Raw genomic sequence first — 15,055 nt, forward strand, 5'->3', positions numbered from 1 at the left:
AGAGTAGTAGAGCTTGTGTTAGGATTAGAAATGGAGAGAGTGAATGGTTTGAGGTAAAGGTGGGACTTCGTCACGGATGTGTTATGTCACCCTGGCTGTTCAATCTTTACATGGATGGGGTGATGTCAGAGGTGAATGCAAGGGTGGCAGGTCAGGGGTTGGAGATGATTAAAGAGAATGGAGAAAAGTGGGAGGTGAGCCAGTTGTTGTTTGCTGACAACACTGTGCTTGTAGCAGGATCAGAGGAGGGATTGAGGAAGTTAGTGACAGAGTTTGAGAAGGTGTGTGAAAGAAGGAAGCTGAAGATAAATGTGGGTAAAAGTAAGGTGATGAGATGTACAAGGGGAGAGTGTGACAGCAGACTGGAAGTGAGGATTAAGGGAGAGCGACTGGAGGAAGTGGATAGTTTTAGATACTTGGGTGCAAATGTGGCAGGAAAGGGAGGAGTGGGGGTGGAGGTAGAATGTAGATTGAGAGAAGCGAGTAAATGCCTTGGTGGATTGAAAAGTTTAATGAGAAATAGACATCTGGGAATGGATTCTAAGAGGAGGTTATATGAAGGAGTGATTGTGCCAACAGCATTGTACGGGGCAGAAACATGGAACATGAGAGAGGAAGAGAGAAGGAATTTGAATGTGTTTGAGATGAAATGTCTGAGAAGTATGATAGGGGTTACTAGGCTAGATAGAGTGAGAAATAAGGAGGTGAGGAGGAGAACAGGGGTGGAAAGGGAGCTGGGAGATAGGGTTGATGAAAGAGTATTAGGATGGTTTGGACACATGGAAAGAATGAATGAAGAAAGATTAGTAAAAGAAGTGTGGAAGGCAGAGGTAGAAGGAGTGAATATGAGGGGGATGGATGGGGTGAAAGGGGCATTACAAAAGAGAGGAATGTCTGTTGAGGAAGGACGGGAGAGGACAGAAGATAGGGGTGAATGGAGAGGGGTTGGGTATAGATGATGCTGTGATGCATGAGGGGGAGTGGGTGGGGGATGGGGGGTGAGGAAGTATGTATGAGAAAAAAATTTGCTCAGCCCAAAGGGATTTCTCCCCATCTCCTTTTCTGCATGAGGGGATGGAGAGGGGGGTCGCCGCATTTATGAAGCGGCCTTGCTGTTGATGTGCTGTGTCTTGCGACACTGCTTCTGACCCAGGGCAGTGGACAGGATGCAGGGATTACCTGTCATCCAGGAGGTGCCAAGATAAGAGGGAGGGAGGAGGGTAGAGGGGAGTGGAATGTATTTACCTAGTTGTATTATATGGGAAAGGAGCTATGCTCGTGGTGACCCGTCTTTGTATCTTTCAGTATCAAGTTTTTTCTTAAAATCTTGAATAGTGTTTGCACACACAGTTTCTTTATCTAATTTGTTCCAGGTATCACTCTGTGTGGGAAGCTATTCTTTTTCAGATCTCTTCTATAATTATCCTTTTTGAGTTTCTTTTCATGTCCTCTTGTTTTTCTGTGGTCCCATTTTAATAAATCGTCTCTATCTAGGATTTCCATGCCTTTCATGATTCTATGAATAGTCAGTAGATCTCCTCTTTCTCTTCTTTGTTCCAGATTTGGTAGTTCCAGTTTGGACAATCTTTGTTCATATGTGTTCATATGGAGAGAGCAAGCTTAGTGCATGTGTATATCATACTAAGAAGTACATCATACATATACCAAAGGCTTTTTATCCATTACATGGGGGGTACCCAAAAAAGAAAAAGCCATAGAAATCACTCCTACCCATTTCATTTCCCATATATTCCACTCCCCTCCACCCTCCCTCCCTCCCTCCTATCTTGGCACCTCCTGGATGACAGGTCATCCCTGCATCCTGTCCACTGCCCTGGGTCAGAAGCAATGTCGCAAGACACAGCACATCCACAGCAAGGCCGCTTCATAAATTTGGCGACCCCCCCTCTCCGTCCCCTCATGCAGGAAAGGAGAAGACGGGGAGAAATCCCTTCGGGCTGCGTCAAATTTGTTCTCATACATACTTCCTTACCCCCTATCCCCCACCCACTCCCCCTCATGCATCACAGCCTCATCTATACACAACCCTTCTTCATTCACCCCTATCTTCTGTCCTCTCCTGTCCTTCCTATACAGACATTCCCCTCTTTCGTAAAGCCCCTTTCACCCCATCCATCCATCTCACCCTAGGACGCCCCCTCATATTCACTCCTTCCACCTCCGCATTCCACACTTCTTTTACTAATCTTTCTTCACTCATTCTTTCCATGTGTCCAAACCATCCTAATACTCTTTCATCAACCCTATCTCCCAGCTCCTTTTCCACCCTTGTTCTCCTCCTCACCTCCTTATTTCTCACTCTATCTAGCCTAGTAACCCCTATCATACTTCTCAGACATTTCATCTCAAACACATTCAAACTCCTTCTCTCTTCCTCCCTCATGTTCCATGTTTCTGCCCCGTACATTGCTGTTGGCAGAATCACTCCTTCGTATAACCTCTTGGCATCCATTCCCAGATGTCTATTTCTCATTACACTTTTTAATCCACCTAGGCATTTACTCGCTTCTCTCAATCTATATTCTACCTCCATTTCCACTCCTCCCTCTCCTGTCACTTTTGCACCCAAGTATCTGAAACTATCCACTTCCTCCAGTTTCTCACCCTTAATGCTCACTTCCAGCCTACTGTCACTCTCTCCCCTTGTACATCTCATCACCTTGCTTTTTTACAAAGGATTACAAAGGCGGAGCATGCCGACAGGAGACCTTTTGAATCATATCTAGGCCGGATGCAAAAAAAAAAAAAAAAAAATCATATTAATAATAAAATAATAAATAAAAACTATAATAATGTAAATAACAAATAAAATACATAAATAAATGCATAGGTATAGTTAAAATAATAAACAAACTGGTAAATAGTAAATAATAATAAATTGACATATAACTAATAATAAATGAAAATCAGACTGACAAATTATAACAAAACAAAAACAAATAATATAACATAAATTATAATCATTACAGCATCTTACTTAGGTATTTATCTAAATGATTCTTAAAGCTTTGAACTGAACTACACTGCACTACCTGTGCAGGAAGTTTATTCCATTCATTAACTACACGGTTGGCAAAGTTGTTTCTACCTACTTCCAAATTGAATCTATTTCCAGACAGTTTGAGACCATTGTTTCTTGTCTGATTCTCATTCAATGTGAAAATGTTGTCACTTTTGATGTCAATTCCCTTTAAAATCTTAAAGACCTGTATCAAGTCACCTCTGAGTCTATGCTTTTTTAGGGAAAACAGATTCATGTGCTTTAGTCGATTTTTGTATGATTTATTTTTGATATTTGGAATCAGTTTTGTGGCTCGCCGTTGTACTTTATTCAGTTTGTCAATGTCTTTAATGAGATTCGGTGACCATACGGAAACAGCATATTCCAAATGTGGACGAACTAACGATTTATATAGCTTGGTAATGAGTGATGGATTTTGAAATCAAAAGATCGCGCAATGAGTCCCAGAATCTTATTTGCTTTCTCAGAGGCTGAAATACACTGCTTGGATGATTTGAGGTCGTTACTGATAATTACGCCGAGATCTTTTTCACTATCCACTTTTGTTAACGAATTTCCAAATAACTTGTAATCGTACTTACTATTACTTTTACCTATGTGCATTACCTTGCATTTACTTGTGTTAAATTTCATTAACCACTTTTCAGACCATTGCTGTAATTGATCTAAATCTTCTTGAATATCTAATTGGTTTGAGTGATCATTTGCCACTCCGCACAGTTTTGTATCATCAGCAAATTTGGAAACAGTAGATTTTAGTCCATGGTCTATATCATTTATATATACTATGAATAGAAGTGGCCCAAGAATGGAACCCTGAGGAACTCCACTTGCAACACTTTTCCATCCAGAAGTTTTTCCATTTAAAACAACTCTCTGTTTTCGACCATTCAACCAATTACTAGTCCAACCTAATAGGCTACCACTTATTCCATGCAAAGCTAATTTAGTAAGTAGTCTTTCGTGTGGGACGGTATCAAAAGCTTTTGCAAAGTCTAGATATATTAAATCTATATTGTTTCTTTTGTCATAGTTCGAGATAACTGTGTTGTAGAATTTGAGTAAGTTAGTCACGCAAGAACGTTTCCGTCTGAAACCATGCTGGCTATCATTTATCAAACGGTTACTTTCTAAATGATGTTCGATAGCATCTCTGATGATAGTTTCCATTATTTTTCCTACGATTGAAGTCAAACTTATAGGCCTATAGTTATTTGTTTTCTTTTTGTCACCTTTTTTGAATATGGGAGTAACGTTAGCTAGCTTCCATTCTCTTGGGACATCTCCGGATATGATGGATTTCTTGAAAATAATTTCTAGTGGAACAACAATCTCATTTTTCATTTCCTTTAAGATTCTTGGATGCCAACCATCAGGCCCTGGTGTTTTATTAACTTTGAGTTTGTCTATACACCTTTTAATTGTTTCTTTTGTTATATTTACTGTAGTAAGTTTACCCCAGACTTTTCACAGGTTTCAGTTTGTAATTCACTTTGAGGTGTTTCGTTTACGAATACCGAGCTAAAATAATTGTTTAAGATATTACACATTCCTTCATTTGAATATTCAAGTTGACCGTCAGCAGATAATAGTGGACCAATGTGATTCCTAACAACCTTTTTATCTCTAATATAACTATAGTATTCTTTGGGATTCTCTTTGGATTTATCAGCGATGTTCATTTCGTATTGTCGTTTTCTTTTTCTTATTGTCTTTTTTAAATCTCTCTGTATTGATACATAACTTTCATAGTCATTAGATGCACCCGAGCACTTATATTTCTTATAAGCCTGTCTCTTTTTAGCAATACTTTTTTCAGTTTCTTTGTCGAGCCTGATTTGGGGGACGTCTGTCCTTAAAAGGAATGTAAGTTTGAATCATCTTAGTGAGCGTATTTTGAAATATTTCCCACATCTGATCTACAGGCCTTTCATTTAATTTTGCCTCCCACTCTGTAAGCTGAAGCTCCTGACGTAGTCCTATGAACTGAGCTTTACTGAAATCGGGTATTTTAGAAGCACAAGTATCTATTCTAAAATTGTTTAGGAGTTTGAATCTGACTAAGTTGTGATCGCTATTTGCAACAGATTCACCGACTTCTACATCAATTACCATGCTTTCTCGGCTAGTGATCAAAAGATCGAGTAAGTTTCCATATCTTGTGGGCTCTTTTACATGCTGAATTAAGTAATTGTCACCAAGAAAATCAATCAAGCGACTACCTATATGGCCATGTTCAAGGGTCATCCAATCAATGTCAGTAAAATTGAAATCACCCATTATCAATAAATCCCGGTTGCAGAAACTAGACAGTTCTTGAAATAACAGTTTGTCGTCTGCTAATGATAATGTCTTTGGCCTATATATTACACCTATATTCATTTTTTGTCCATTTGTTAGGGTTAACTCAACCCACAAACTATCATATGCATCCTGTTTCACTTTCTCTAAAACACAAGCATGAACATTGTTTTTAACGTACAATAGAACACACCCACCTTTCTTGTGGTTTCTATCCTGATGAAAGTGTTTAAATCCCGCAATATTAAATTCAGCTTCGAACTTTGTACCATTTAACCATGTCTCAAGTTATTCCTATCATATCGAGATTTTCGCTTTTGTCATATGCCTGTATTTCTTGAAATTTGTTCCTAATAGTACGAGCATTAAAGTACATGGTTTTAAGAAACTCGTGATTATTTCTTTTTGACACATTTTGAGTTTCAATATCATGTGTTATATTATCATTTTGTTTTTTATTTATACCTTGCTCTATATTATTATTATTTGGTCCTTCATTGACATTCAATGCCTCATTAACATTTCTCCTATCAAAATTAACATTTCCCCCATCACGGACATCTGGTCGATCATGGTCATCCGATCTCTTTTGTACATTTTGTCCCCCTACGTCACCGTGATTCACACCGGCCTCCCATCGTTCAGTGACATTATGTCCAGCATCCCTTTCTAAAATTATATTTTGTCCTCCAGTGACATTATATCCTACCGTGATATTTTTTCCTCCACTATAATTACATCCCATCGTGATCTTTTGTCTTCCACTGTCATTACATCCTATCTTGATATTTTGGCCTTCATTGACATTCTGTCCGGTATCCCTTCCTAAAATTATATTTTGTCCTTCACTGACATTATATCCTACCGTGATATTTTCTCCTCCATTATCATTACATCCTATCGTGATATTTTGCTCTCCACTATCATTGTTTCCCATCATGATCTTTTTTCCTCCACTGTCATTACATCCCATTGTGACATTTTGTCCTATGACATTACATCCTAATGTGACATTTCGTCCTCTAGTGACATTACATCCTATCATGATATTTTGGCCTTCATTGACATTCTGTCCGGTATCCCTTCCTAAAATTATATTTTGGCCTTCACTGACATTATATCCTACCGTGATATTTTCTCCTTCATTATCATTACATCCTATCATGATATTTTGTTCTCCACTATCATTACTTCCCATCGTGATCTTTTGTCCTCCACTGTCATTACATCCCATTGTGACATTTTGTCCTATGACATTATATCCTAATATGACATTTCGTCCTCATTTATCTTCAGCTTCCTTCTTTCATACACCTTCTCAAACTCTGTCACTAACTTCCTCAATCCCTCTTCTGATCCTGTTACAAGTGCAGTGTTGTCAGCAAACAACAACTGGCTCACCTCCCACTTTTCTCCATTTTCTTTAATCATCTCCAACCCCTGACCCACTACCCTTGCATTCACCTCTCGCACCACCCCTTCCATGTAAAGATTGAACAGCCAGGGTGACATAACACACCCCTGTCGAAGTCCCACCTTTACCTCAAACCATTCACTCTCTCCATTTCTAATCCTAATGCAAGCTCTACTACTCTCATAAAAACTCTTGACTGCTCTTAACAGCTTTCCTCCTATCCCATATATCTGCAGTACCTCCCACAGTGCCTTCCTGTCTACCTTGTCGTAAGCCTTTTCCAGATCCATAAAAGCCCAAAAAACATCCTTACCTTTTCCTATAACTTTCTCACATATCTGTCTTACCACAAAAATCTGATCTACGGAACCCCTACCTGTCCTAAACCCACACTGTTCCTCACCAATTACTCCCTCTGTTCCTCTACTAATCCTCTCAATCAAGACCCTCCCATAAGCCTTCCTAAGTACACTCAACAAGCTGATCCCTCTGTAACTACTACACTCACACTTGACCCCCTTTCCTTTGTAAAGTGGAACTATTCAGGCACTCCTTCAGCCCTCTGGCACTCTACCCTCTTTTAAACAAACATTAAATAACCTCACCAGCCAGTCCACCATCACTGCACCTCCCTTCTTCAGACATTCTGCATGGCATCCATCCAACCCAGGTGCCTTACCTGCTCTCATCATCTTAACAGCTGCTTTCACTTCATCCTTCCCTATTTCTCCTCCATTTTCCTCACTCATCACTCTCATTTTCTTAGAGCTTCCCACTGCAACTACCTTTCCTTCCCTATCCTCCTTCACATTTAGCAACTCCCTAAAATACTCTGCCCATCTTCCTCTCACTGCCTTCTCTTCCATTATCATGTCTCCATCTGCACCTTTTACCTTTTCTTCTCTATTTGATTCACCTCCTCTTCCTCTTTTAATTTCCTTCCAAAACATCTTTTTATTACTTTCAAAATTTTCTGTCATACTCTTTCCCCATTTCACATCTCCTCTCCTCTTTGCTTCCTTTATCTTATGCTTAACTTCCTTTCTCTTTACTTTGTACCTATCATACGATTCCCTCATCCTAATTTGTAGCCAATCTATGAATGCCTACTTCTTCTCTTCTACACCCTTCTTTGTTTCCTCATCCCACCACTCACTACCCCTCTTTCTATTTCCTCCCACCCTCCTTGTTCTACACACCATCTTTGCACACCTTATGACTCCCTCCTTGAACCATCCCCATTCCTCCTCCACTCCTAGTTCTACTCTATCCTTTACTCTCTCCCACTCCTCTCTCAACTTCTTCTTAGTCATTCTCCTTTTTTCCTCATTTAAGTAAGAAGTGAATATGTAAAAATATGTAGAGAAGAAAAGATAAATTATGAAAAGGACAATAGACAAATGTAAAGATCAACCCAAATTATTTCATAGATATGTAAATGGCAAACTAAAAAATAAACAGGAAATACTTAAATTACGTCAAGGTAACAGAGAATACACAGAAGATATAGAAATGGCAGATATTATGAACAAACATTTCAAATCTGTATTCACCAAAGAGGAAAAAAATATACAAAACTGTGATCAAAGAATTGAAGTAAGATTTCCTCCATTGAAGAAATTAAATATCACTCAGAATGAAATAAGGAACATGGTCCGGACAGAGTTGCAAACTGGTTACTGAAGGAATGTATACATGAACTTTACCTTTACTTTACCTGACTCCTGTTAGGCATTGCCACCTGTCAATATGAGAGACCGCCAACTTCCCCTGTCTTCGAAGATCTGGTTTTGAAGTACTTGTTCAAGTGTTGTGCCCTGTCGGCATAGCCCATCGTCAATATTCATTATCCTTCTCTTTCTGGGTCGTCCAATGGGTCGCTTGCCAGTTGGTGTCCAATAAAGCCATCTCGTTAGGGTCCTCTCCAGATCCATTTGTTCAACATGTCCAAACCATCTTAGTTGTGCACGTTCTACAAACTCTAAAGATGCTCTCTACCTCCAACTCTTGCCTAATTGCATAATTGCGTATGTGGTCAAACCTTGTAACCCCCTTGATGAGTCTCAATGCCCTCATTTCTGCTGCTTGGACTTTGCTGCTGGTCTTTGTTGTTAAAGTCCAAGATTCACATCCATATGTCAATATGGGTCTAAGAATACAAAGGATTACAAAGGCGGAGCATGCCGACAGGAGACCTTTTGGTCCATATCTAGGTCGGATGCGAAAAAAAATAATAATGAAATAATAAATAAAAACTATAATAATGTAAATAACAAAATACATAAATGTATAGGTATAGTTAAAAAATAAACAAACAGGTAAATAGTAAATAATAATAAATTAACATATAACTAATAATAAATGAAAATCAGACAGACAAATGATAACAAAACAAAAACAAATAATATAAAATAAATTATATTCATTACAGCATCTTGCTCAGGTATTTATCTAAATGATTCTTAAAGCTTCGAACTGAACTACATTGCACTACCTGTGCAGGAAATTTATTCCATTCATTAACTTCACGGTTGGCAAAGTTGTTTCTACCTACTTCTAAATTGAATCTATTTCCGGACAGTTTGAGACCATTGTTTCTTGTCTGATTCTCATTCAATGTGAAAATGTTGTCACTTTTGATGTTGTTAATTCCCTTTAGAATTTTAACCACTTCAGTACGGGACTTAAATCTCGCGGGCAGCAGCCAATGCCAGCCGTATGACGTCACGTAATAATATTCGCATCATAAAATATAGTCGCCGCTTATATCGATCGTTCTCTCTTTCACCCGCGAATTTTGAAAACCACAGAGAATGGGATTCAGGGCGCATTTGGGAGAATGTAAAAACACAGGGGCGACTACAATAAATATAATCAAGACGCCGATATGGCAGCGTCGCGAATCCACTTGCTCCTCATGACGCCTACGTGTGCGGCACCGTATGGAAGGGGTTAAAGACCTGTGTCAAGTCACCTCTGAGTGTACGCTTTTTTAGGGAAAACAGATTCATATGTTTTAGTCGATTTTCGTATGATTTATTTCTTATATTTGGAATCAGTTTTGTGGCTCACTGTTGTACTTTTTCAAGTTTGTCATTGTCTTGTATATCAATATTTTAACCGCAGTAGGGACATTTCGATCTTTCATCAATGGGTACAGTAGCCCTAGGTTTTGGCTGTAGGCAGCAATTCTAGCTTCTAATGCACTTTCATGTTTTGCTTTGCCATCCCAGGTGACTCCTAAATATTTTATGGATTCTTTCTGCTGAATAGGTACTCCATTGATCTCCATGTTCATTGTTCCTTCTCTCCTGCTTACTACCATTATTTAAGTTTTACCAAGATTTAGCTTTAGTCCGTACTCAGAACTAACAGGAAAAATATACAGAATAATTGAAAGCTCACTCAAAGAATGAAAACTACTACGAGACTGGAAAAATGCCAATATAATGCCAATATATAATGGGGGAAATAAGACCCAACAAATTATAGACCAGTTTCCCTAACAAGTACAATAGTTAAGATTTGTGAGAGAATCATCAAAGATGGACAAAATATCTGGAGGAGAATGATATAATGAACCCAAGGCGATTTGGATTCAGACAAGGAAGATCATGTACCTTTAATTTAATTTGTTTCTATTCAAGAAAGGGATGGCTGGGCAGACTGTGCCTTCCTGGACTTACAAAAGGCATTTGATAAGGCACCACACAGAAAATTGCTATATAAACTGGAAACAATAGGAGGCATATATATAAAACTTTTGAATTGGATGGAGGACTTCCTACATGGAAGAAAAATGAGAGTGGTGCTCAGAGATAAATATTCAAAATGGGAAGAAATGAGTAGTGGCGTCCCATAAGGGTTAGTACTAGCTCCGATAATGTTTGCTATGTGTAAATGACATGGATGAAGGCATTGAAAGTTACATGAACTGCTTTGCGGATGACGCAAAGTTATTAAAGAGAATAAACTTCGAAATGGACTGTGAGTCATTACAGAGTGATCTGAACAAAATCTCAGAGTGGAGCAAGAGATTGGAGGTAGAATTCAACATCAAGAAGTGCAGTATAATTAAATTTAGAAAAAGAAAGAAGAGAATATCAGGACAGTATAAAATTGATGGAAAAGAAGTAAAGAAAGTAAATTCTGTAAGGGACCTAGGAGTACCGGTAATCATCACCAAAGACATGGTCACCAGAGAAACATATAAATAAAATAGTCGGAGAAACATACAATTTGTTGAGATCAATAAAGGTGGCCTTTAAATACCTGGATAAGGAAATGATTAAGAAAATATCACAAACACTGATAAGGCCAAAACTGGAATATGCAGCGCTGATATGGTCACCCAGTACAAAAAAGAATATAAGAAAATTAGAAAGAATACAAAGAGCAATGACAAAGATGGCCCCAACATTTTCAAACCTGACATTTGAACAAAGACTGGCTGAACTGGAATTGCCAACCCTGGAACAAAGAGAACAAGTGGACCTACTAACCATCTACAGAATAATGAAAGGTAATGCCTTGATAGAGAGGACTTATTAAAGTGGGACAGAGGAAAAACAAGAGGACATGCAATGAAACTCAAAAAGGATAACTACAGAAGAGACCTGAAAAAGAACAGCTTCCCACACAGAATGATAGATATATGGAACAAATTGGATGAAAAAATAGTGTTTGCAAACACAATACAACTATTTAAGAACAAACTTGATCTTGCGAGATACAAAAACGGGTCACCATGAGCATAGCTCCCCTTCCCGTAAAATACAACTAGGTAAATTCATGTAGAAGTTAAGGTTGAATTGTCTATCACTAAAATCCATTCTCCACACCTGACTTACTTTTAACTCCTTGGCTCTAGCAGACCATTTTATTTAGCTTGGGTGACTTCCTAAAATGAAAGGGTGAACTGTCATAAAACCCTTTCACCGTAGTAGAATACTATACAGATTTATTTTGATCAATACAAAATTATTTTATTTAGGTATAGGGACATCAGACATTGTCATAGAGGTTAAGATTTGTGGTTTACTATGAAAATATTGACACACTGACTTGTTATTGCCAATGAACCAAGACCCCTTTCCATGAAAATTTCCTTGAGTAATCTTTGAGCCAAAATTTTGATTATGAAACTTGGACCTCTTGCAGTTGCCTGAGTTTCATTGACTGGAAACCCACAACCACATAGTAACCAACAAAGGTCTTTGGTCACATGCCTGTCTTACAGAGCTACACATCCAGATATAGGGGAGGGTATTGATGGGTTTTGAAGATGGATAGCTGGGAGATGACTCTCTCCAACATCCATCTTACACAACTACCAGCAAGTACCTATTGTTGGTCCCACCCCATGAACTACTGTGGTGATAGGGTCTTATGACCACTATACCCTTTAAACTACTGCTGTATAGGGTTCTATGAGTAAAGACAATTTTTATTGAAAGATTACTCTAGGACTTTCTTCTAGGAAAGTGGTATTTAATGCTTTGGGTGTAATAATGTTTATTGATAGTGAAATAGGAGAGGTGAACAGACATCATATTGAACTGTACAAGTGCTATGGGTTCATGCCATACATTGTGCCTTTATGTGTGTTCTCAATAGTGTGATTATCATAGGTGTTTTCTACATTGCCATGTATATATGTGAGTACCATAGGTGCCTTACACTTAGTAACATGACTTCCACAGCTGATGGTATTGCCTTGGGTGCTGCTGCCGCCTCATCACACACGGATGTTGAGATGATCGTCTTCTTCGCCATCATGCTGCACAAGGTGGGAAAGGAATGGACAGAGAAGGAAAATTAATGGAGACATATTTGATGAACTATATGGAGTGGGCACACAATGTGGCCATTCTTTTCTTTTTTATGTGGGGACCTGTGGTTGGACTTAGTACTTTTTCTCATCTGCTCCTCTGTGGGGTAGATTTCTAGATGGTTTGACCTTCCATTTGTGTGGCAAACTTCTAGAATCTCAGCCTTTATGGGGGCATAGATATGAAACCAATTACTTGGATGTGCCCAAAGTTGTCACTGTAGTCCTATGTTTTTGAACAGATGGGCACATGTCTACCTGTCTATCTAAATACCAGGGGATTTTTCCCACTTACAAGGGAAGTAGCCAAGTTAAAAGCCACATACCCACTCCCATCCACCACCCTTTCTTCCCCCTCATCTTTGCTCCTCTTGGATGATGGATCATCTCTATTCTGCCCACTGTCTTGGGTCAGAAGCAATGTAGCAAAACACAGTAAATCCACAGGAAGGCTGCTTCATTTAATCCATGACCCCCTCACTGTCTCCTCATAGAGAGAAAGAGAAGATGGAGAAATCCCTTCAGCCTGTGTCAAAATATCATATATAACCACTCCCTACCCCCACCCCCACCCCCTCCTTTCCTTGCATCACAGTATCATCTATACACAGCCATTCTCCACTCACCCCTATCTCCTGCCTTCTCACTTCTTGCTCAATAGACATTCCCCTCTTTCCCAATGCCCCCTTCACCCCATCCATCCATCTCTTCCTTGGTTGTGCATTCAAGTTCACTCTATCTACCTCTGCCTTTCACTCCTCTTTTACTAATCTTTCTTCTTTCATTCTTTTCATGTGTCCAAACCATTCCAATACTCTTTCAACAGCCTTATCTGCCATCTCCATCCCCGCTCTCCTCCTCACCTTATTTCTCAGTCTATCCAACCTTGTAACCCCTACCATACTTCTCAGGCAATTCATCTCAAACATGTTTCAACTTTTCCTCTGTGCCTCTCTTAAATTCCAAGTCTGCCCCATACATTGCCATTGGCACATTCACCACTATAATCTCTGTTTTGCATCCATTCTCAACTATGATGAAAAAAAAAAAAAATAGTGAGGCTGGTGAAAGTTGGGAAAGAATGGGTGACATACAACCTAGTATGCGTAAATGACTGTTCTGATAGCACAAATATAGGAAGACATAAAAGAGGTTTGTGGGTGAATTTGATAAGATTTGTTGGAAGAAAACAATAATAATAATAGTAGCCTCAGGTTTCACTGACTGGAAATCAACCACAGGCCCTCCCATAGATCCCTCTGGGAAGAAACATTGGATAGTTATCTATATTGTAATAGTGTGGGATGTTTCTGTCACTGGCTTTTGGTAGTCGGAGGAGGAAAGTGGTCAACAGTGATCAGCTCTTCTTACATGTAAAGGTTATACAGTTGAACTTGGTAGAGAGAAAACTTGGTCCTGGCCCGTAGACTGGGTGTCAGCCCCTCAGAATTGTTTCTACAGATAGAGTATAACCTCTTCAATATGAGTCAAATGCTCACGCAGCATCAGAGGTCTGAGGTGCGATGATTGATGCATCACAATAATCATGTTATAGAATATAAAGTCACTACTGTATTACTCATTCTCTTTCACTGGGTAATAGTAAACATAGAAAATGTGATCAAGCCAGTTCACAGAATTCTGGGTTCACTCAGCTACAACTACAAAACAAGTATAATTAAGACACCAACACCAGCATCCTCATATACCCACTCGCAACTCATGACACCTACGTAGGCATCATTGTATGGAAGAGGTTAAAGGATAAACACATCACAATTTTCAAACCCAATTTTTCCTAATTGACTTTTAGATTATATCTAAATAGATAGAAAAAAATTCTGTCATCCTGGAGTTTTCTTATATTCTTATCGACATTTTTATTTCACCTAAATGAGTTGAATGTTACAAAAGTTGAGAATAGTGGTCACCATGTTGATAACATAATGCCATAAATCTAAACACAAAACCACCATTTCTTTTGTGTGTTTACAGTACATAGGATGTGTAGAATTGCTCTGTGAATCTTTTGCTAATGTATGTAATTTTAAATATAATTGGAAGTACTTGATATGATAAAAAAAAATCATGTCACAGATTGTAAAGCACAAAAGTTAGTAGTTTTCATTTACATGCATTGATGAGCACACTCAATGGGATTTGATATAGAAAAGTAAATGAAAATTTTACTTTTATTCTAGCACATCAGTGCTTTTATCACAGAATTGCAAAACAGGAACATATACTTTATGAATAATTTCAATAAATAGTATTCCCTATGCTGCAAATGTGAAAGACTATTCATATATTTCTCATATCAGTAATAAAACTTTGATACCCATGGTGCAGTTCAGGGTTAAAAAAAAAGTTCTGGAAAGTTTTACTGTTATAAAATGAAAGATTGCATGGAAAAGTATAGGAAAAACAAATATTAGTTAATTACTTGCTTTAGTTCAGGTGTGGTGGT

The 15,055-nt window shown here is 38.5% G+C and overlaps 1 protein-coding gene across 3 annotated transcripts in view; it reads left to right on the plus strand.

The window, feature by feature from the left end:
- The window catches only part of Zip102B (Zinc/iron regulated transporter-related protein 102B), a 570,902-nt gene that overhangs the window by 212,292 nt on the left and 343,555 nt on the right, over nucleotides 1-15,055 (plus strand). For all 3 annotated transcript variants that reach the window (XM_076173514.1, XM_076173608.1, XM_076173425.1), the window contains one exon: nucleotides 12,461-12,546. In XM_076173514.1, the coding sequence (XP_076029629.1) occupies nucleotides 12,461-12,546 (86 nt within the window). The remainder of the gene's footprint in view (nucleotides 1-12,460; nucleotides 12,547-15,055) is intronic.

This window comes from Oratosquilla oratoria, chromosome 1, assembly GCF_046742065.1.
Source record: "Oratosquilla oratoria isolate Oo_2021 chromosome 1, ASM4674206v1, whole genome shotgun sequence".
NCBI classification, from domain to species: domain Eukaryota; kingdom Metazoa; phylum Arthropoda; class Malacostraca; order Stomatopoda; family Squillidae; genus Oratosquilla; species Oratosquilla oratoria.